At 42.9% G+C, this 24,210-nt stretch overlaps 1 protein-coding gene across 1 annotated transcript in view; it reads left to right on the top strand.

The window, feature by feature from the left end:
• The window catches only part of DIAPH2 (diaphanous related formin 2), a 1,824,032-nt gene that overhangs the window by 170,514 nt on the left and 1,629,308 nt on the right, over positions 1-24,210 (top strand). Inside the window, exon 3 of the mRNA XM_082263377.1 lies at positions 11,311-11,475. Coding sequence (XP_082119503.1) covers positions 11,311-11,475 — 165 coding nt within the window. The remainder of the gene's footprint in view (positions 1-11,310; positions 11,476-24,210) is intronic.

Here is a 24,210-nt window from a genome sequence, read left to right as displayed (position 1 = left end):
CCTGTTTCCAGGTTAAATAAAGCAACCGTGATCCCAGTAGATGAATCCTTATCCTTTCAGGACCCTTCTGACAAGAAAGTGGAGGCTTTGGCACGCAGCATGTTTACTATGGCTAGTTCGGCATTGCGGCCAGTCTTTGCCTCAGCCCTGGTGTCTCAAACACTAAATGAATGGGCCAAGATTTGTACCAGGGCCTGGGGGGTGAGCAGGTTCCCGCTGCTTATGATGATTTAGCGGACCAGTTGTTCCCATGGGCTGCAGTTTATTTGGGATGCAGCTTTGGATACAGCTCCTGTGTTGTCCAAACTTTCTGTTTCAGCGGTGGTGATTAGGCTGTGGCTTAAGAATTGGTCTGTAGACCAAGCCTCTAGGAAATCTTGTTTGGGGCTACCCGGATTACCACATTAGGGGTATCATGGGAGGGGGGGGGGGGAGTACCTTCCTGCCACAGTCAAGGATAGGGAAGAAGCCTTCCTTCTCAACCCATAGAAAATTATTTTGTGCTTCTGGGATGGAGAATAAGGGAAATAGATCTTTTAAATCTCTGGGAGGTTCACAGCAACCTTGGCCTGGTAAGCCTAGGTCTAGCTTCCCCGGACCAGCAGACAGGACTCTTACAGCATGAGGGTCTGCCCTCACCCATTATTGGGGTGGGGGGACATCTTTGCTAGTTTCCAGCCCCGTGGACCTCTTTGGTAAGCGTAAAGGAGATCCGTGAAATTTCTTTTGGGGGTACCCAAAACTGGGGACAAAGCTTGTCCTTTTCAGGTTTTTTTTAGGTCCTGGGTCTCCTTGTGGGGATTTAATTTCTGCAAAGGTTCAGGTGATGTCTGAACTCCCTAAGGTCCCCCCTAAACCTGTCCAGGAAATTGATTTACCCTGGTCTGATTCTATTTCTGACAAGGGTGGTCCTTCCTCTGCACAAACTTCAGGGACCACAGGCCTTTATTCACAGGCTGCTGTCCTGCAGATAGTCCTCTCTTCCATTTTGCATACAGGTTCTGAGTCTGGTGGTATCCACCTTCAAGTCAGTTCTGTTTGTACAGTCTTACATGCAGCTCCTTTAGCAGGTTCGGCTCCACGGGAGGATACAGCTGTTGGTGAGGAGGTCACGAGGTCCTCTGACACATGCCGCAGGCATCCAAGGGCCACTGTAAGGCCCGTATCTTCCTCGGCTAAGGCTTCTTCCGCAGTTCCTGTGAGGAATCAAAAGCGAGGATCTTCCAATCATCCTGGTGGCTGTAAACGTCCCTTGGTTGCTTCTTCTCAGAGAAGACCAGTTGTCACAAGGGCTGATCTACCATCCTGCTGTACACTCGCTGGTTTTAATGACTTAGCTATTTAAAGTTAGGTACTTAGGGATAGAGGGCTGTCTGGATCAGTGACCCCTACTATGGTGAAGGCGAGGATTGGAAGTCTTCTTCCAGAAAGATATACCATCATACGTGGAAAGAGTACATTTCTTGCTTTGAGTTGATTGACGCTCATCCTCTATCCTTTTCTGTGGCTCAGATCTTAATCTTTCTTCAACAGGGCGTTGATCAGAAGTTGGCCTTGAGTACCATCAAGGGCCAGTTGTCTGCCCTGGCAATCTGCTTTCAGTGACCCCTTTAGTTCATACCTTCATTCAGGGAGTTTGACAACATGTGGCTCCACCTGTACGGTCTCTCTTGCCGCCATGGGATTTAAATTTAGTACTTTGGGTTCTCCAGAAACCTTCATTTGGGAATATTTGGGAGTTTCCCTTGCCTACATTATATGAGAAGGTGGCATTCTTGATGGCTATTACCTCAGCCCGCAGGATATCGGAATTGGCTGCATTATTTTGTTGCAGTCCCTTTTTAGTGGTTCATAGGGATAAACTTCATCGTACCGGTCCATCATTCCTGCCCAAAGTGGTCTCTGACTTCCATTTGAATGAGGACATTGTGTTGCCTTCCTTGTGTCCCAGGCCGGCTCATCCCAAGCAATTTGCTTTGCATACCTTGGATGTAGTTTGTGCGATTCGGGTGTACCCGGCAGATACGGAGTCTTTTCAGAGGTCAGACTCGCTTTTTGTGGTTACGGACGGACTAAGGAAAGGGCTGGCTGCTACTTCGGCTACCATCTCCAGGTGGATCAGACAGATGCTGACTCAGGCCTATTCCATTAAAGGTTAGGTTCTACCTTTCCCTGTCACGGCGCATTCGATTGGGGCGCTAAATGTTTCTTGGGCCCTCCGTAATCAGGCTTCAATATTGCAAGTTTGCAAGGTGGCCACTTGATGGTCAGTGCATACAAAATTCTATAAGGTAGATACTTTGGCATCTGCAGATGCTTCTTTTGGCTGCAAAGTTTTGCAGGCTACTATTTAAGAGGGGCTGTTTCCTCTTGAGGGGTGTTTTTTCTTTAAACCTTTATTTTTCAGATGGGACTCCTGTTACCCAGTTTAGGCTCCTGAGTCCTGGTTAGGGCTCTTATATTTAGTCTTGGGTTATTTTCCCCACCCCTCATTTTCCTTTTGGCACTGCTTTTGGACGTCCCACTAGTTATGATTTATGGAGCGCTGTGTCCATCGATGAACGAAAGAGAAAATTGGATTTTTGTACTTACCGTAAAGTCCATTTCTCTGAGTTCATCGACGGACACAGCACCCACCCCTCTATGGACTTCTGATACTTCGAATACTGCTTGCTACTAAACTGATTACCTAGAGCAGAGAGGGAGGGTTATATACCAGCTGAGGACGGCCCTCGAGGAGGCAACATAATCCACTTGTTATGATTTATGGAGCGCTGTGTGCGTTGATAAACTCAGAGAAATGTTTTTTTTACGATAAGTACGAAAATCCCATTTTTTTTTTTTTTTTTAATGTCATTGGCCGTAGGGAGAATTTTCCTACAAATTTTTTGTACAAATGTCCATTTGAAAATCTTCTAGTATAGGGTCAGCTAAAGTCAGCTATAAAAGTAAGATCACATTTCTTACCATCTCTTGCACCATTAAAATGTTTTATGCAATATTCAAATGCATGTCAGGGGCCACAAACTACCCTCTTCTTCAGGGCTACAAAAAAATAACAATATATATTATTCAGAAATTATTGCACTTCCTGTGGACACTGCCCTAGGTAACATTTACCAATGCAAAAACATTTTTTTATTGCATTTGGCCAGAAGCAGTGATTTTTTTTTTCTTTTTAAAATACTTAACCACTTAAGCCCCGGAAGATTTTACCCCCTTCCTGACCAGGCCCTATTTTGCGATTCGGCACTGCGTGACTTTAACGGACAATTGCCCGGTCGTGCGGCGCTGTACCTAAACCAAATTGACGTCCTTTCTTTCCCACAAACCTAGCTTTCTTTTGGTGGTATTTGACCACCTGTGCGATTTTTTTTTTTTTTTTTTTTTTTTTTTCTTTTTGCACTATAAACAAAAAAAGAGCGCAAATTTTGCAAAAATAACAATATTTTTCACATTTTTTTATATGAAATTCCCCAAAAAATAAAATGTAAAAATCAAAATTTTTTTAACATTTTAGGCCAATTTGTTTTCTGCTACATATGTTTGGTAAATAAAATCGCAATAAGCGTATTTTGATTGGTTTGCGCAAAAGTTATTGCGTTTACTAACTAAGGGAAAGATTTTTGTCATTTTTTTTTTTTTTAAGGAGTAATGGCGGCGATCTGTGATTTTTTTTTTTTTTTTTTTGCGGGACTGCGACATTGCGGCGGACAGATCGGACCCTTCACTGACATTTTTGACACTTTTGGGGCTACCAGTGACATTACTACAGTAATCAGTGCTATACATATGCACTGTTACTGTAAAAATTACACTGGCAGGGAAGGGGTTAACTTTATTAGACATCCAGGGGTTAAGTGTGTCCCTAGGGGCATGCTTCTAACTGTAAAGGGGCGTGGCTAGTGGTGGAACAACCGAGACATACTATCCTACATAGCAGGACTGTATGATCTCTGTTCTTACACAGGATGACAGGCGGCTTTGTTTACATCAGCCGCCTGCCTTTCTCCCTCTCCACCGGACGATCGTGAGTGATCGGCGGACATCGGGTCTGCCGGTCACACGCGCGGGGATTTGCAGGAGCGAGCGGGGGCAGGAGCACGCCTCCGGCGGCGCGAGCTCGCCCCCTAGAGCCTCACAGGCTAGCGATGTAATCCTACGTCGCTTTGCCTGTGAGGGGCTGACTGCCGCAGTAAATATACTGTGGTTGGTCGACAAGTGGTTAAAGTGAAACATTAAAAATGTCAAATTCCTTTAAATAACATGCCTGGAGGGTGTCAAAATTCCACTTGTGAATGGGGCACATCTCTGTGATACGCAGAAAGTGCTTCATCAGCACTGACATTTACAAAAAGTTTTACAATTGCCCGCAAATTACTTTGACAGCTGCCATTGCTGGCCTTTTTGTTGTTTAAAAAAATAATACTTAGACCCCCTCCAAGGCTCTGCTATGTTTTTTTTAAGGAACTTGTGGAGGCGATTATTTTTGTTTTTCTTTGTAAATGTCATTTTTTCTATAGCACGTCCTACAGAAATAAATATTACATAGAATCCCCTCCAAAATACATACCTGACCCTTTCAGTCTTATTTGGATTTTAAGGGGGTAAAGAAAAAAAATGTCCATACCTGACCCTTAATCTGAACGTGCAGCCTGGATCACCGGGAAAGGTGAGGGAGGGCAAGCGCATGCTCCCCCCTTCCTGCTCTTAACATGGGGGGGTGACTTGAACCATGTTGATGAGGCCAAGGACCTCCTCCTCATAACCCCTGTCCAGTGGCTGTTGGGGTCTGTGGGTGGGGGCTTATCAGAACCTGGAAGCCTCCCTTTTTAGAAAGGTGGCACTTAGATACAGCCTCCCCATATGAAAGACTGTGGGGTACACATAACCCCTACCCATTTACAAAAAAAAAAAAAACCTTATTAAAAAAAAATTTAAATCTTCCCAAAATGTCCCTCATTGTAAATCCATTATCAATCATGATGCCACCACCGACTCCCCCAAAAAAAAAAAAAAAATTGGATGATCCGTCTCATGACCGATCTCCAGCGGTAACACTAGCCAAATTACATCAACCCAAACAGTCATCGGCTATATAATGGAAGAGGCATGGATAGTGGTGACTGCATTGCTCAAATATGACCACATGGCCATATTTAGGTAATGATGTAAGGCTTCTTTCCCCACCCATTGGCCACATGGCCGAGGATTCCTGACCATGTGAATGAACAGGCCGGATACTGTCAGTGCTTGGTAAGGATGCGGTGGTTGATGCTGATAAAGAAAAGCCGCTCAGGTGAGACAGAGCATTCCGGTGCGAGTCGGATCCGTCATCCAGATACTGCACAGCCAAAGGAAAATTGACCGCATTTAGGAATTGATGAAATAGAAGTGTTTTCCTCATAAAAGATAAATACAGACAGTGCATAACAGGAACATGCAACAGGTTGACGCGTTTCACGATACAAAAGATCGCTTACTCATAACCACACCTTTTGTATCGTGAAACGCGTCAACCTGTTGCATGTTCCTGTTATGCACTGTCTGTATTTATCTTTTATGAGGAATTAAAACACTTTTCTATTTCATCAATTCCTGAGTGCGGTCAATTTTCCTTTTGGCTGTGAAGGATGCGGTGGTTGCCAGCAGCCACTGCTTCCTTAACCATTGATGGGATTATATGACTATATTGCCATATTTAGGTAATGATGTAACCCGCTCCATTCCCTGCCCATTTGCTGTTTTGGCTGGGGGTTCCTGGCCACGTAAGTGAATGGGCCGGGTGATGTCAGTGGTTGCCGGAAGCCGTCAAGCTTGTTGGACCAAATACTGAGCTCATAATAAAAAGAAATAAAAAAATATGTAATATTCAGATTTTCTCATCACTATGGTGAAAAACAATAGTCAATTTGACCCCATTGACTATTAAAAAAATTAAAGGAATGCTTTCAAAATGAAAATTTTTGAGCAAAATTCTACTGGCGTATGGTCCGCTTTACTAAGCCACTGTGGTTACCTTAAAGCCGAGTTCCAGCCTAACCGCACACTCACCTGTCCCACGGTCCAGCGATGCACCGTCTTCTCCCTCTCTGCGGCGCCGGCATCACTGATGTGGGAACCCGGCTGTGACAGTTTGCGGCTTCACAGCCGGGTACGCACTGCGCATGCGTGAGTTGTGCTATGCGTCGTGATTGGCCGGCAATCTTCTGGGACCTCTGACATGTCCCAGAAGATTGCAGGGAGGGAGGGAGAGAGGAGAACTTCTGCTCAGGGCGCCACGGCGCTCCGAGCGGAAGTGGGAGCGGGTACCTGTCAAAACTAGGTACCCGCTCCCCCCCCCCCCCCAAAATGACATGCCAAATGTGGCATGTCAGGGGGTTAGGACTATTTAAAGCGGAAGTTCCACTTTTGGGTGGAACTCCGCTTTAACTCATTGGTGGTCAACTATATATATATATTATTCTGAAAACCCTTCTCTTCAGAGTAGGAGATAGTCGGACAGATTGGAGTAAGGAATTTCATAAGATAGGAGATGCTCGGGAGAAGTCATGGAGGTGAGCATGGAAGGAGGTAATAAGTGAGCTAGATAGCAGGAGGTATTAGGAGGAAAAAAGAGAATGATTAAGTTGATATTTTGAGACTAGGTTAAGGATGTAGCTGGGGGCCAAGTTGTGGATAGCTTTGTAAGTTGTTAGTATTTTAAGATTAAAGGTAAATTTTAAAATACAAGGTGGACACCTTAAGCCCCTGTTCACACTGGGGCGACGCTACTTCGCCGGGCGACCTCACAGGTCGCGGCGCGCTGCTCGCCCCGCGAGCTCAGAGCGGCCGGCACGGACTTCATAACATTGAAGTCTATGCAGGTCGCTCCGGGTCACCCCAAAGAAGCTCCGGACCCTTTTTCTAAGTCGGAGCGACTTGTGTCGCTCCTATTAGAATGGGTCCATAGCTTCTGTATGGCGGGCGACCTACGGTGACCTGTCAGGCGACCAGGTCGCCTGACAAGTCGCCCCAGTGTGAACCGGCTCTTAGGGCAACCTTTGGTCTTACTCCTCCACAAAGCCTTTTGGAAATCCAAACCACCAAAAGAACACTAAAAATTGGATTACAAATTGGCCACCCAAATCTATGAAATTTATTCCGAAGTTATCAGCTCAGCATCTGAAATTTAGGATTGACTATAATTCTCCGTAGCCACTCTCCACTTCCCATCTGCTCATAGCAGAATTCATATAACGATCGGGATTCCTCTCCTTTAAAAATCATGCAGAGAAAGCAGCATCTCCAGGGGGAATAAACATCGAAGCCAACGAAAGTCAGAGATCAAGGGCGCACGTTTCACCCCCCAACGCCATCAGCCGAGGAATAGGCACTCTCCGATTGTTAGCTATACTCTGACACCTTAATTATCACATCATTAGCATGTCATATAGCTCTTCTATACTCTAATGAGCCTATTCTTTTCCCATTACTGATAATGGTACACTGTAGCTGTTTATAGCGCGATTCCATTTCAGAGATATTTACAACTAGCTGAACCCGGGCTACGCTGAGCAAAATTAGATGTTATTTTTCAATCCTGGCTCTATTTTCTTTTCTGTTTTTTTGGTTCTAATTTAATATTCCACCCTCGTTCCCAAGCCTCTGGATTTCATTTTCTGCTCTCTGTAACTTGGATTTTTCTGTATGGAGTTGACCAAACAGGAGATCAGAGTCAGGCTTTTTCTAAACGATGTACATAGCGAAAAAAATGTTTTATTTTAACCACTTCCCAACAACCCGCCGCCTTTTTACTGTGGCAGGGTGGCTCTCTTGTGCAAACCGACTTAGACCTACGTCGGACGTGCGTGGGAAGATCGCCGCCATTACTAGTAAAAAAAAAAAAAACAATAAAAATGACATAAATCTCTCCCTTAGTTAGTAGACACGATAACTTTTGCGCAAACCAATCAAAATACGCTTATTGCGATTTTTTTTTCTTTTTTACCAAAAATATGTAGCAGAAAACAAATTGGCCTAAAATGTTAAAAATTTTTAGATTTTTAATTTTTTTTTGAGGATGTCATATAGCAGAATGTAATAAAAAAAAAATATATGTATGTATATATATATATATATATATATATATATATATATATATATATATGTGTGTATATGTATGTATGTATATATATATATATATTTATTTATTTATTTATTTTTTTATAGCGCAAAAACATAAAAATCACACAGGTGTTCAAATACAACCAAAAGAAAGCTCCCGTTGTGGCAAAAAAAGGACATCAATTTTATTTGGGTACAGCGTCGCACGACTGCACAATCATCCTTTAAAGTAACTCAGTGCCGAATCCCAAAATAGGGCCTGGTCATTAAGGGGGCAAATCCTTCCGGTCTTAAAGTTATTGAAGAGATAAACCTATAGATATGTAGAAGATTAATGTGCAAAATGGGCCAGGCCCAGACTGGCCACATAGCTGTAATGGCATTTACCAGAAGGACTCAGAAAGCAAAAAGCGCTACATTTCTATTACCCACTTCTGGACCAGAGGGATTTGCCCCCTTAATGACCAGGCCTTTTTTTGTGATTCAGCACTGCGTTACTCTAACGGAAAATTTTGCGGTCGTCTGACGCTGTACCCAAAAAAATTGATGTCCTTTTTTTCCCCACAAATAGAGCTTTCTTTTGGTGGTATTTGATCACCTGTGCGATTTTTTTTATTTTTATTTTTTGTGCTATAAATTCTATAATTCTAAAACAAAAACAAAAAAAAAAAAAAAAACAAACAATATTTTTCACATTCTGCTATATAACATTCCCCAAAAAAAATAAAATGTTTTCATCCTTTTAGGCCAATTTGTATTCTGCTACATGGGAAAATAGATAAGGCTGCAAATAACCAAAATAATGCCAGTTCCATACCCGCATCCATTTAATCAAACAGTAGAAAGAGAAAAACATCACACTGTAATGAGTGATATAGGAAAACAATTGCAATAAGCGTAGTTTGATTGGTTTGAGCAAAAGTTATCCCATCTACAAACTAGGGGAAAGATTTATGTCTTTTTTTTTTTTTTTTACTAGTAATGGCGGCGATCTGCGATTTTTAGTGGGACTGCGACATTGCGGCGGACAGATCAGACCCCTAGCTGAAATTTTTGAGACTTTTGGGGGACCAGTGACATTACTACAGTAATCAGTGCTATACATATGCACTGTTACTGTAATAATGACACTGTCAGGGAAGGGGGTTAACTTAGGGGTGATCAAAGGGTTAATTGTGAATCTAGGGGAGTGTTTTCTAACTGTGAGGGGGGTGGGCTTGTGAAATTAACACAGAGACCTGTGATCCTATATAGGAGAACACAGGCGCTCTGTGATCATTTCAGAGATAACAATGGTCTGCTGTGTTTACAACAACAGCTGACCGTCTTTCTCTCTCAGCGGGGAACGATTACCATCTCATTATCCTGAAAGAAAAGAAAAAAAAAAGAAAAAATTAATAAATAAAAGAGCTGGAGGTTTATTTTCATGCTGAAATAATAATTGTTGTAGTACTAGTAATAATAAAAATAATTATTAATGATGATTATAGTAGTCCTAATAATAATTGCACATTAAATAAAACAATTAAATATCAATAATAATAATGTATTATTATTATTATTATTATTATTATTATTATTATTATTATTATTCCTATTATTATTCATAAATACTAGTAATCTTGCAATATATTGGATGTAAACAAATGGCAAACCTTTATTATTTTCAATGTTTCTAAATGTTTTATTTTTTTTTTTTTTTTTTTTTACAACACACAAACATTGATAAACAACACCTACATACAGTGGCAACTTTTATCAATGTATCTTTGTTGATCACAGGCATGGCTTGGTTTACCAACAAAGCTACATGATCACAATGTAACTGTTGACATGGGGCAGCTGGCTTTGTTAGAAAACAAAAGTTTAGGGTTAGTGTTGGGATTAAAGGTATTGTGATTAGGGTTTTTGTTTACGGTTATTGTATGGGGTTATTCTCAGAGTTTGGTTTAGTGTTCGGTTTAGGGTTATTGTTAGGGTTATTGTCAGAGTTAGGTTTAGTGTTAGGGCTAGTGTCAGAGTTAGGGTTATTGTCCGATGTAGGATTAGTGTCTGAGTTAGGGTTAGTGTTAGGGTTATTGTCAGAGTTAGGCTTAAGGTTAGGGTTATTATCAGAGTTAGGTTTAGTGTTAGGGTTATTGTCAGAGTTAGGTTTAGTGTTAGGGTTATTGTCAGAGTTAGGTTTAGTGTTAGGGTTATTGTCAGAGTTAGGTTTAGTGTTAGGGCTAGTGTCAAAGTTAGGGTTATTGTCAGATGTAGGGTTATTGTCAGGGTTAGGGTTAGAGTTATTGTTAGAGTTGGTATTAAGGTTAGGGTTAGTGTCAGAGTTATGGTTATTGTTAGGGTTAGTGTCAGCATTTAGGTTATTGTTAGGGTTGGCATTACAGTTAGGGATATTGTTAGTTTTAGTGTCAGAGTTAGGGTTATTGTTAGGGTTAATGTTAGGGTTAGAGTTATTGTTAGGGTTGGTATTAAGGTTGGGGTTAGTGTTAGGGTTGGTATTATTGTTAGGGTTAGTGTTATTGTTAGGGTTAGTGTTATTGTTAGGGTTGGTATTAAGGTTAGGGTTAGTGTAAGGGTTGGTATTATTGTTAGGGTTAGTGTTAGGGTTAGAGTTATTGTTAGGGTTGGTATCAAGGTTAGTGTTAGGGTTAGCGTTAGGGTTAGGGTTAGTGTTAGGGTTATTGTTAGGGTTAGTGTCAGTTAGGCTTAGTGCTAGGGTTATTGTTAGGGTTGGTATTAGAGTTATGGTTAGTGTCAGAGTTTAGGTTAATGTTAGGGTTAGTGTCAGAGTTAGATTTATTGTTAGGGTCATTGTTACAGTTAGTGTCAGAGTTATTGTTAGGGTTAGTGTCAGAGTTAGTGTTAGGGTTAGTGTCAGAGTTAGATTTATTGTTAGGGTCATTGTTACAGTTAGTGTCAGAGTTAGATTTATTGTTAGGGTCATTGTTACAGTTAGTGTCAGAGTTAGATTTATTGGTAGGGTCATTGTTACAGTTAGTGTCAGAGTTAGATTTATTGTTAGGGTCATTGTTACAGTTAGTGTCAGAGTTAGATTTATTATTAGGGTCATTGTTACGGTTAGTGTCAGAGTTAGGGTTAGGGTTAGTGTCAGGGCTAATGTTAGCATTGGAATTAGGATTTTGTTATTAAAATAAATTTCACAAATTTTATTTTAATATTAATTTATTTTTTTACTCGTAGAGAGACAGGTTAACCAGTTTCAGGAAATCTGGCGTGAAAAAGGAGAAACCGCTCATCCAGCACCCCACAGACTCGCTGTCGGCAGTAACGGAGTTCCCGATCCCGGAGGAAAGCAAGATGAATCTCTCAGAGAAGGAAATCATGGATCTCTTTGAGAAAATGATGGTGAGTGACTCTGCATTGATTACAATGGCTTCAGTGATGGAGACACGGGAGGAAATTGGGTCATAAATGAGGAAAATAATGTGAAAGGCCAAGCAAGGGTTGTTTGTTGGTTTTTAAGGGTACAATGGGGTTTAAATGAATCCTGAGGGCCCTAGAAGCACATTGAAAGTGGTAATTACCCAAAGAAGAAACATTTTATATATTGCAGCTTGCCAATCATTAGATGTGGTGGTTGCATTTGTTTTTTTTTTGCTTTGTTTTTTTAAGGCTTTTTCCCTCCCTCTGGTGATCTGTCCAGTAACACACCTTCTGTATTAGAGAGCCCCCACTCTGGATGAAAGAGCACAGGGAGAACCTTTGGACAGTAGCATTGTTAGTCTGGGGGAGGGCAGTGTTAGATGGACTAGCAGATTTAGATACACAAACAAATTGAAGCTGAACTCCAACCCACACTTTATAAGCAGATACAGCAAACAGTTTATTTTCCTAAATGGATAAAGGTTTTACATAATTAAAAAATGTGCAGAGGAAACACCCCTGTCATTGTCAAATGGTTTGTCTCAGCCCTCTAACTGCTACATCTGCGGGACAGCTTGTTCTTTTGAAAAACAACAGACTTACTGGCCAGATTACCAGGTGAAAATAAGGGAAAGGAAGCTTAAATAAAGAAAACAAATGCAGCCACCACATCTATGAATTGGTAGGCTGCAATATAATTAATGTTTGCTTTTGGGTTTAATGCCACTTTTAGCTATCCTGGACTTATTTTTGTGCCCCTCGTCAGCCTAAAAATTTTACAATTTTCAAAGTAAGTGAGAAAATTAAGTAACAAAGTAACAAAACACAAATAAGAATTTACCCCCTCCCGCCTGGCGTGTTGTAATATGATGGCGTACTGGGAGCCCTGTTATCCTGGGAGGATGTCACCAGCTGTGCCCTGGCGTGATCTGTCACCGGCTGTGTCCCGGACACAGCCGATGACGGATCACTGTACTGACCCACTGCCAGTACCATGTGATTGCTGTGGCCAATCACAGCAGATCACATGACAATTGTACACAATATAAAAGGCCATGCCATGCCATGCCATTCATGCCCTAAATTGTGTACTATTGTGATGAGCTCTGTGATTGGTCACAGAAATCACAAGGTACAGACATGGCACTCACAGTCCATCTGTACCATGTGATTAGCTGTGGCCAATCACAGATAACTATAATAGTAAACACTGAATACATAATCTTCATAAAAAAAAAATGGTTGCTTATAACTGTAAAATTGTTATAAGCGATCATAGTGTGTTAAAAAAAAAAAAAAAAAATCCTGATCACCTCCCCAGAGTAGTACAATGTTACTATGGTAACAAAAAGAAAAAAACATTAACACAAATATTAATTTTGTTTTTTGTTATACTGTTACAAGTCAGTGTTCCTAATCCTTGCCACACCAGTTATATGATGATGCTGTACTGCACTGGTGACAGTATGTAAAATTTCTTAAAGTTTTTAAAGTGTAAAAAAAAAAAAAAAAAAATACGATTTTATTTCTTCATTGTCCAAAAAATTGTGACAAAGAATTGCAACTTCAAAAAACTCAATATACCTCTTACTAAATACCTTTTGACTGTCTACTTTCCAAAAAGCTTCCAGTACCATGTGATCGCCATGGCCAATCACAGCAGATCACATGACAATTGTACACAATGAAAGGCTTTTATTCATGCCCTAAATTGTGTATTATTGTGATGAGCTCTGTGATTGGTCACAATGATCACATGGTACAGACAGGGCAATCACAGCCCATCTGTACCATTTGATTAGCTGTGGCCAATCACATCTATATACAATAGTAAACACTAAATAAATAATCTTCATTACAAAAAAATGGTTGCTTATAACTGTACAATTGTTATAAGCAATTATAGTGTGTTAAAAAAAATATTTGATTTCCTCCTCAGAGTAGTACAATGTTACTATGTTAACAAAAAAAAGAAAAGAAATATTAATTTTGATTTTGTTACATACTGTCACCAGTCAGTGTCCCTGATCCCCGCTGCACCAGTTATATGATGATTTTGTACCAGTATGTAAATGTTTTTAAATGGTAAAAAAAAAAAAAATGATTTTTTTATTTCTTCATTTTCCAAAAAATTGTGACAAAGAATTGCAACTTCAAAAAACCCAATATACCTCTTACTAAATACCTTTTGACTGTCTACTTTCCAAAAAGGGGTAATTTGGGGGGAGGGGGAAGGGGTGTCTATACTGTCCTGGAGTTTTCGGGCCTCAAGAAATTAATTCAATCAGTACATCAGGGTTGATCGATTTTCAGATATATCCCATAGTTTATGGACTCTATAACTTTCATACAGGCTAAATATCAAACACTTATTTGGGTTATTTTCACCAATTAAATGTAGCAAAAAGCATGTTGGCCTAATGTATGAAGATGAAGAACGTTTATTTATTTGCAAAATGTTATAACAGAAACAAAGAAAAACATTTTTTTTTCATAATTTTCTGTCTTTTTTTGGTTTATTTAGTGTCCCCCCTCCCCAATCCATACCAGGCCCTTTTAGGTCTGGTATGGATTCTAAGGGGAACACCACGCCAACATTAAAAAAAAAAAAAATGGTGTGTGCCCCCTCCTGAACCATACCAGGCTACATGCCCTCAACATAGGGGGGTGGTGCTTTGGGGCCCCAAAGCACCTTGTCTCCATGTTTTTGGGGGCAAGGGCCTCTTCCCCACAAACCTGGGCGGTGCTTTTGGGGGTCTGCAGGGAAGGGGCATGCACCAGTTGGTAATGTCACAAGGGGGCAGTGCTGCCAGGTGATGTCGTCTGCCCCGCCCCTAAACTATTTAAGACCTGTCACATGGCAGAGCTGGCAGACAGCGGAAACCTTCGGCATGGGCAAAGCAAATTTTTTTTTTTTTTGCTTTTTCGGGTCCGGGGGTGGCGGCGGGCATCGTGATTGATGATGGATCTACACCGTGGGGGGCATTGTTTTTTTTTAATTTTAATATAGGGACCTGTCAAAAACTGTGTCTGTTAAAGGTGGCTTCTAGATTCCGATAAGCCCCCTGCCCACAGATCACCACAACCACAACCCAGGGTTGTCGGGAAGAGGCCCTTGTCCTCATCAACATGGGGACAAGGTGCTTTGGGGCACCATGTTGAGGGCATGTGGCCTGGTAGGGTTCAGAAGGGGGCACATGCCATTTTCTCTTTAATGTTGGCCTGGGGTTCCCCTTAAAATCCATACCAGACTCAAAAGGGCTAGGTATGTATTGGGGGTCTCCCAACATTGTTTTTTTTTTTTTTTTGGAACAATGGGGACAAGGTGCTTTGGGGTGGGCAGACCAGGGCAAATTTCCTAGGTCCACTTTAAGATACGCCATCACCCAGGGCTGCTGTTAGAAATCACAGGGCCCCGTACAGCCTACCTGGCAGGGCCCCCCACATATATCAAGACATTATTTTCACTAAAAATACACTAAAATCATTATTAGGGGACGCAAACATAACAGAGAACCTGTGTGAATTAGCCCTTTTTATTAGTTTACGTTTAGAGAAAAAAAAATTGCAATTTTTTTGAAAAGTGTTAAAAATGTTTACAATTTTTTTTATTTTACAATTTTTTAAAATGATTCATTACAATGTTTCAAGGTTATTTTTTTTACAATTTCTTATTTTTTTACAGGACAGGGAAGCCTGCAGTGCTGCGGGAGGGGGATTGGCACAGTGTAAGGGGGGCACACAGGAGGGGAATCAGAAGCAGGTAGAACAGGAAGGGTGATCGGTGTCGGAGAAGCAATTACAGGAATGATGCCCTGTGTCTGTGTCTCTCCCTGCAGCAGCTGAAAGCTGGCAGGAGGAGGAGAAAATGGCTTTCAGCTGCTGCAGGGAGCCGCACAGGTCTTCCTTCTGTAATTGCCTCTCTGCCCGACCACACCGATTCCCCGTGCTGTTTGGGCCCTCCTGTATTGCCGGGCCCCCTACAGGAGGTCTGGTGGTTCCCCCCTATCAGAGGCCTTGCCGTCACCCACCATACACATGCACTTAGTTGAATAGGTAGCGTTCCCCTTGGTGTCAGGCCGCTACGTGCCTCTGTCAGCTATAAGACCGCGCTGTGTGGATCTGTTTTTAATACTTTCTACATTAAAAGGGACCATTAAGTGATTAGGTTGGGGCTATAATTTGCAAAGCGTTTTATGATCCTAAATGCAGGATCTTTGTTTTAACAGCCGTATACTTAGGCCTGGAATGGGTTGAGTCATTTTCTATTAACGGAAAAACAAAAGCGCGGCTAAATATATCTGTGATGTTACGAACGCCAACCGCCAGTGTAAATAGATTGAAAATATTAGATAAAATTAAAACAAATTACCAAACATTATCCTCTCTTATAAACAGATTCATACACAGCTAATCGCTTCATCTTTTGCCGCATTTATTATTCATTAAAAACAAAATAATTCAAAAAAAGGAAAAAAAAAAAAAAACCTAAATGACAAAGTTCTCGGCCTGAAGGGGGAGAACTCAACGATCCCAAATGTTGGAAGGCTCTGCTAGTAAATGGAATCTCAAACTGACATAGAGAGTAACTCTGCTTTTTTGAGAAAGATACAAAGCTCTATGTACATTGCAGGGGCTTTAACAAACATTGTAGCCGGTTCCTAACTTTTGTCGCTCTGAAGAAAGAGCTGTGTTTCCTTTGTAGACTGATTCTGAATAGGCGGGTCTGGTTCATTGTAATCACCTGGTGCACTGTGTGTTTTCTAACATAGGTGTGCATATAGGGTGGGCATGGGAACACCTTAATCACCCTGTGTGGAGCAGATTCCCCCTCTTTAAACCCCTGATATTTCAGCAAAGCCCCCTAATTGGGCTCCTAAAATATTGTACAAAATAATAAAAGATAAAATAATAAAAATAAAAACTACGGACAGCATCCACTGCCCTACTGACACTGTCCACTGCCCTACTGACACTGTCCACTGCCCTACTGACACTGTCCACTGCCCTACTGACACTGTCCACTGCCCTACTGACACTGTCCACTGCCCTACTGAAACTGTCCACTGCCCTACTGACACCGCCCACTGCTCTACTGACACTGCCCACTGCTCTACTGACACTGTCCACTGCTCCACTGACACCGTCCACTGCCCTACTGACACTGTCCACTGCCCTACTGACACTGTCCACTGCCCTACTGACACCGTCCACTGCCCTACTGACACTGTCCACTGCCCTACTGACACTGTCCACTGCCCTACTGAAACTGTCCACTGCCCTACTGACACCGCCCACTGCTCTACTGACACTGCCCACTGCTCTACTGACACTGTCCACTGCTCCACTGACACCGTCCACTGCCCTACTGACACCGTCCACTGCCCTACTGACACTGTCCACTGCCCTACTGACACCGTCCACTGCCCTACTGACACTGTCCACTGCCCTACTGACACTGTCCACTGCCCTACTGAAACTGTCCACTGCCCTACTGACACCGCCCACTGCTCTACTGACACTGCCCACTGCTCTACTGACACTGTCCACTGCTCCACTGACACCGTCCACTGCCCTACTGACACCGTCCACTGCCCTACTGACACTGTCCACTGCCCTACTGACACCGTCCACTGCCCTACTGACACTGTCCACTGCCCTACTGACACTGTCCACTGCCCTACTGAAACTGTCCACTGCCCTACTGACACCGCCCACTGCTCTACTGACACTGCCCACTGCTCTACTGACACTGTCCACTGCTCCACTGACACCGTCCACTGCCCTACTGACACCGTCCACTGCCCTACTGACACCGTCCACTGCCCTACTGATGAGACAAAAGTTGAACTTTTGGAAGGTGTGCATCCCATTACATCTGGTTTAAATCTAACACAGCATTTCATAAAAAGAACATTATACCAACAGTCACACAAAGTGGTGGTAGTATGATGGTCTGGGGCTGGACGACGTGCCATTATTGATGGAACCATAAATTCTGCCCTTTACCAGAAAATCCTGAAGGAGATGTCCGTCCATCAGTTTCTGACTCTAAGTTCAAGCACACTTGGGTTATGCAGCAGGACAATCATCCCAAACACACAGTCAAGTCCACCTCTAAATGGCTAAAAAACAAAATGTAATGTTTTGGTGAGGCCTAGTCAAAGTTCATTCATTCAAAATCCATTTGAAATACTGTGGCATATCCTTTAAACAGGCCGTTCATGCTGGAAAACCCTACAATGTGGCTGAATTAAAACAATTCTGCAAAGCAGAGTGGGCCAAAACTCCTCCAATGGTGAAAGACTCATTGTCAGTTATGGCAAACGCTTGATTGCAGTTGTTGTTGCCAAGGGTGGCGCAACCAGGTATTAGGTCCAGGGGATAATTACTTTTACAGGTCTAGGCAGGCTTGGATAGCTTTTTTCCCCTAATAAATGAAATCATGATTTAAAAACTGCCTTTTGGATTTACTCGGGGTATCTTTGTGTAATATTAAATTTTGTTTGATGATCTGAATCAATTAAGTGTGACAAATATGCAAAAAAGCAAAAACCAGGAAGTGAGCAATCTGTACAGCAGATATATAGTGTTGTGCTGCAGGAGCGGGACTGGAATTTCCCATCATGCTGCTGGAGCACAGTGCTGTATAATGTATGTAGCTGAAGCTTCATACTTCCCTTCTCATCCCACTCCTAGAACAAAACTGAGTCAGGTTGATCGGCGCTCAGCCATTCATAGGCAGCTTTGTATTTTCTGAGTTAATACAATACAATACAGCTTGTTCTGGTAGGCTGAGGCAGAGAGTCGGGGGGGGGGGGGGGTTGATTTTACAATTTCCGCCCTAGCCAAGCAGAGGAAGTCTTGTATTCATTCAGAGAATACAAAGCTGCCTATGAATGACTGAGCAATTGTCACCTACATAGTGCCCTCAGTACATTGCTTAGTGTATTGCTATAGATGAGAAGCATTGGGGGGAGATTTACTAAAACTGGAGAGTGCAAAATTTGGTGCAGCTCTGCATAGAAACCAATCAGCTTCCAGTTTTTATTGTCAATGCTTAATTGAATAAGCTGACATTAGAAGCTGATTGGCTACCATGCACAGCTGAACCGGTTTTAGTAAAACTCGCTAATTTTCTTTCTCAAATCCTTTCTTCCAGTTGGAATCCTTGCTCTTCTCCCAGCAGCGGTGGCAAAAGCCAACGCAGTGTTTGTAAGTGTGATATGACCGCATACCCCACTGTCACACCTTGCTGTGTCTCACCGAGTATTCGATCACTGTGTAGTTTCAGAAAGTGAGCTTCATCTGTGGCAGATTGTCACTCACTTCGGCCCCGCACTTTCACAGCTGAGACACGTTCTCGGGAACAGATGTGACAAGCGCATATTTCCGCTGTGCTACAAAGTAACAGGTGGGGTAATGAATTCAGCTCCCACAAATTAGCATAATTTCACTTTGTAAAATTAACTTTAAAGGGCCTCTCCAACCAAACCACTAAATACACAGCCAAGAAGCCAATGTCAAGTTCGATTCATCTGCTAAGCGACTTGGAAAGTAATGTGCACTCTCTTGCAAGTCACTCTCTCCCTGGAGAGGCAGCAAGACTTTTAGGCTATGTTCATACCTTTGCAAAGTGTTGAGAGTTAATCAGGGCAGCCTATAAAAATCTTGGGGTCCCGTACTAACAGGGCCCCACTTTATTACCCCGCTTGGGGTGACTGTAATGTCAGTGAAGGGCAGTACATAGAAAAGTGCAATGTGCAATATGCAGTGCAGGGCAGTATGCAATTGCACTGCACAACTGTGGAGTGTGTGGTATATAGCAATAGGAAAGTGCAGGGCAGTCAGTGTTAAGTATGTAATGGTAGCGTGGTCAATAAACAGTATGTAGTGGTAGGGCAGTCGGTGAGCAATATGTAGTGGTGGGATGGTCAGTGAGAAGTATGTAGTGGTCAGTGAGCAGTATGTAGTGGTAGCGTAGTCAGTAAACAGTATGTAATGGTAGGGCAGTCGGTGAGCAATATGCACTGGCATGGCAGTCAGTGAGCAGTATGTAATGGTAGGGTGGTCAGTGAGCAGTGTGTAGTGGTAAGGCAGTCAGTCAGCAATATGTAGTGGTAGGGCAATCAGTGAGCAGTAGTGGTAGGCCAATCAGTGAGCAGTATGTATTGGCAGGGCAGTTAGTGAGCAGTATGTAGTTGTAGAGCAGCTAGTGAGTAGTATGTAGTTGTAGAGCAGCTAGTGAGTAGTATGTAGTTGTAGAGCAACTAGTGAGTAGTATGTAGTTGTAGAGCAGCTAGTGAGTAGTATGTAGTTGTAGAGCAACTAGTGAGTAGTATGTAGTTGTAGAGCAGTCAGTGAGCAGTATGTAGTTGTAGAGCAGTCAGCGAGCAATATGTAGTGGGAGGGTGGTCAATAAGCAGTATGTAGTGGTAAAGCAGTCAGTGAACAGTGTGTAGTAGTAAGGTGGTCAGTGAGTTTGTATTTTCAGGGCAGTCAGTGAGCAGTATGTAATTGTAGAGCAGTCGGTGAGCAACATATAGGGACAGGACGGTCAGTGAGCAGTATGTAGTGGTAGGGCAATCAGTGAGCAGTGTGTAGTGGTAGTGCTGTCAGTGAGCAGTATGTAGCTGTAGGGTGAGCAGTAATGTAGTGTTAGGTTGGTCAGTAAGCAGTATGTAGTGGTATGGAAATCAGTGAGCAGTGTGTAGTGATAGGGCTGTCAGTGAGCAGTATGTAATTTATTTATTTTTTTTACTAAAACTGGAGAGTGCAAAATCTGGTGCAGCTCTGCATAGAAACCAATCAGCTTTCAGGTTTTTATTGTCAAAGCTTAATTGAACAGGGGGCGTGGCTTGGACATGCCACTGTGAGGCTGCCACTTTGGTGAGTTCCTGCTTCTACCCGGGCTTTCATCACTTTACAGAAGGGACATCCACTACAGCATGCCCAGCCGCCAAAGAACCTCCTCCCAACTGCTTGGGAGCTCTGGACTCCTCCTACTTCTCTAGTGGCCCTGACATGCACATGGAGGGTGCCAAGATGGCACGAAATCGCTGTCCACGGCCTCTTCTCCCTGCTCGGGTCCACAGCCCTCTCCTCTGCATCACAGAGACCAAGTACAGTGCCACAGCCCAGCTCCCTCTCATGCCTCAGCCTCACAATCACGTGCAGATTCCCTGCTGAGTGACTTGGACAGAGTTTGGGGCTTAAAGGAATAAATTAGAGCTGTACCCACTAAATCTGATATTTCACTGCTGATTTCCACAATCAAAGCTAATTTTAAAGAGGCCCTAGATCATTTAAAATCTTAGACTGCAGCTTTGGGTAACAGGATTGAGATGCTGGAATCTGGCCAGGAGGATATTACAAGCTCAGTATTAGCCTTAAAGGACAGAACACAGAGGCAAGATAATATGGTTGAATCTTTTCTTTTGCAACTAGATGATTATGGGAACAAGGAGAAGAGGCAAAACATACGTATCAGAGGTCTGCCTGAAGCAATGCAGGCGCCAGATTTGATACCCACACTACAAGGGATTTTCACACAAATCCTAGGTGATGCATAGAAATTGACTGGGCACTTAGGGCTCCTATCCCACCACCGCAGAACGTCGGCAAACCCTGTATGTAGGCTCCAAAGGTAATCGATCAAGGAAGCCATCATAAGAGCCATGTGTGGTAGAGGCCGTCTTGATTTTGATGGCGCACAGATTTCCTTCCTTTCTGGACTTATGTAGACAGACACTGATTATGCGCAGAACCCATCATCCTGTACTGGACGTCCTCCGCTGAGAAGGTGCCACCTGGGGTTTCCCCTTTCGCCTTACATCGAAGAACGATGGGAAAACAGCGACACTCCACAACATAGATGATCTTCCTAAATTCCTGGATATCCATGCCACAACTGGACTTTGAGGACTGGCGATTTGTAACGGACATCTCCATCCCGCTAGGCCCATGGCCCCTCAACGGTTTTGTCGATGCTGGCAACCTAGCAGATGAGCCTCTTCAGATGCTGCAGCAAGGGATGGCTGACCTTGCCTCCTATTTTGCTTTTATTCGTGAAACTCCTGTCCACGGAACTTAGTATTTCCCTTTTTGCTACCTTTACACCTACATTGCTGATCATAAATAATTGCTATAGGAGGTGGCCTATAACATAACTGATGTATAACAATGTTATCCTTGTTAGGTTCTGAGTGTAGATGGGTAGTAGGGGCACTGGGAGTTTACTTCCTGGACTGACTCCCGAACCGGATACTTCCAGTTCTTCTGCTGGTCCCGCCTGCCCATCGGCTGTGCCACCCTACCTACAAGTCACAAGATCAGTGATCCTAATGTTTACAGGGTATATGACACATAGTAGCTTATTCTGGTTGATTGTCCCTTTGTGTTTATTAATTTTTCATTTTTGATAAGCCCGGGGATCTCACATAGCTGCATCATGCTTCTTTCCAGCTACGTTCGCCCTAAGATCCGACCCCCTTCACGAGGGTTCCTGGATGCCACCCAGACATGGGTGACCTTCAGCAAACCCTTAGCTGTTCTTTGTTTGCACCCATTGGATGCAAGCCTGTTTAGGTGTTTTTTTTTTTTAAGGTTATTTATTATGTGATGTTTAATAGTGATCTCTTTGCACCTGGGATTATTGTACATGCAACTTGGAAACATAGCTTGGCTTGATTATAGGTCGCCTGAGGGGATCCCCTTGACGTTGTGTACTGCTACACAGACGCCGCATGGTCACCATGCCAGGATGATGTCTCACTTAAAAATACTTTCTTACAACATTAGGCGGCTATGCTCTCCTACCAAACGTAGCAAGGTGTGGCAAGAACTCCGCCACATTAACCCTCATATCGTGATGTTCCAGGAGACCCATTTTGCTGCAACCTCCACGTCTTATGGTGCTTTTTCACTGCATGGAACCGAACGGTTCGGCTCACTTTTGTGCTTTTTCATTGAATGGTACCACATGGTACAGTGTTGGAACGGTTCCATACGGTACGGCGGCGCTTTTCCACTACATGGAACCGAACGGTACGGCTCGCTTAAACAGTACCACCTCAGTTGTGGTTCCAAGAGGGCCTTACCGGTATCATATCCCACAATCCTTTGCATGCAGCCTTGACTGTTTGTCACTACTAGCCACTGATTGGTCAGAGAATCATTGTTATCCCACCCACTTTACTTTAGTGGAAAAGCAAACCGTACCAAACCGTGCCAACACCGTACCATGCGGTACCATGCAGTGGAAAACCAAACCGAGCCAAGCAGGGCCGAGTGGAGCCGAGCCGATACTTGCAGTGGAAAAGTGCCATAAATTCCTTACTCAGTGTATGCACAGTGGTAGTTATGCCCCTCCCCGGTTCCTAAAGCTAGGGGGGTAGCTGTAGCCATACATAAGAGATGACCTTTTGTCCTATTGTCCTAGTGTCGCAGATCCTAGATCCTGAAGGCAGGTAATCAAACAAACATACGCACCTTTAACTTCCTTTCCACAGTTTTACGAGAATTGTCCATGTTTAGAGAAGGCCTTCTAATTATGGGAGGGGATTTCAACCTGCCTCCGGATCCCCAGATGGATACCTCATCTGGGAGAGCAGCGTTTTCATATAAAGGGTAACTCCACTTTCGTGGGGAAAGAAAATTGCAAAATAAAGAAGAAACAATATAGCGTATACAATTGTGACACAAATCATATTGTGATTGAATGTTATTAAAAATGACCTTTCCTATTCAATCTGCAGCTGCTGTAATTTTCTGAAAATGCCATGCAATATGGAAACCTAGAGCTGTTCTGTACACAGAATATATACTGACCACACCCCCAGAAACATTGTTTCCTGTTTGTGTGATTGGCTCACCAATTTTCCCAGAAGTCTGCACTAAGATACAAGTCAGATTTCTGGCATCCCCTGCAACAAAAATTTTATTTTTGGGGAGATACTCCCAATAGGAACACGTCTAAAGGAATGCAGGCCCAGCAGCTTTCCCCCTTAGTGCTCTGCAGCTGCCACATGAGATAGATTATTATGAAACCACTCCCATTTGACCCACTCAGCACAGAGAAACAAACAATGATTTCTTCAAAATAACAAAAGGTAGGAATCTGCAACAAAGTTTTTTAAAATCCTTGTAATGTACAGAGATCACCCAGAGGGGAATGCTTTTTTTTTCTCAACAAAAGTGGAGTTATGCTTTAAAGATAGGAAACACTTTCAGAAACGACTGTGTTCATTGCATCTGGTGGATAGCTGGAGGGCAAACATGCTTTTATAAAAGATTTTAGTTTTTACTGCGGAGCTCATAACTCTTATTCCAGGCTAGATCTCCTCTATCTGGATCAGTATCATCTCCACCGCCTTGTCAATGCCTCTATTGGGCAGATAACTATTTCTGACCATGCTCCCATATCTCTTAAATGCTCCCATATCTCTTAAGACCTTGGAAGGAGAGAATGGACATGGCGGCTTGATAAAAATTTACTGGGTGACAACGAAGTATTGAAAAACCTGGAATCCTCACTCAAGTCCTACTCCAAGCTAAATTCCACTGATGAGGTCTCGGTACAATCGCATTGGGAAGGCCACAAGGCGGTGATTCACAGAGAACTGATCAGTCATGGTACTATGCTCAAAAAACAAAAACTTCAAGAGGTGGCTGATCCACTGGAGGAGATCAGACGATTAGAGCAGAGGCATAAATCCT

The sequence above is a fragment of the Pelophylax lessonae genome, assembly GCF_965119305.1.
Source record: "Pelophylax lessonae genome assembly, chromosome: 7".
Taxonomy (NCBI): Eukaryota; Metazoa; Chordata; class Amphibia; order Anura; family Ranidae; genus Pelophylax; species Pelophylax lessonae.
Note: the sequence above shows the minus strand (reverse complement) of the source record. Positions and strands in the feature narration are given on the sequence as shown.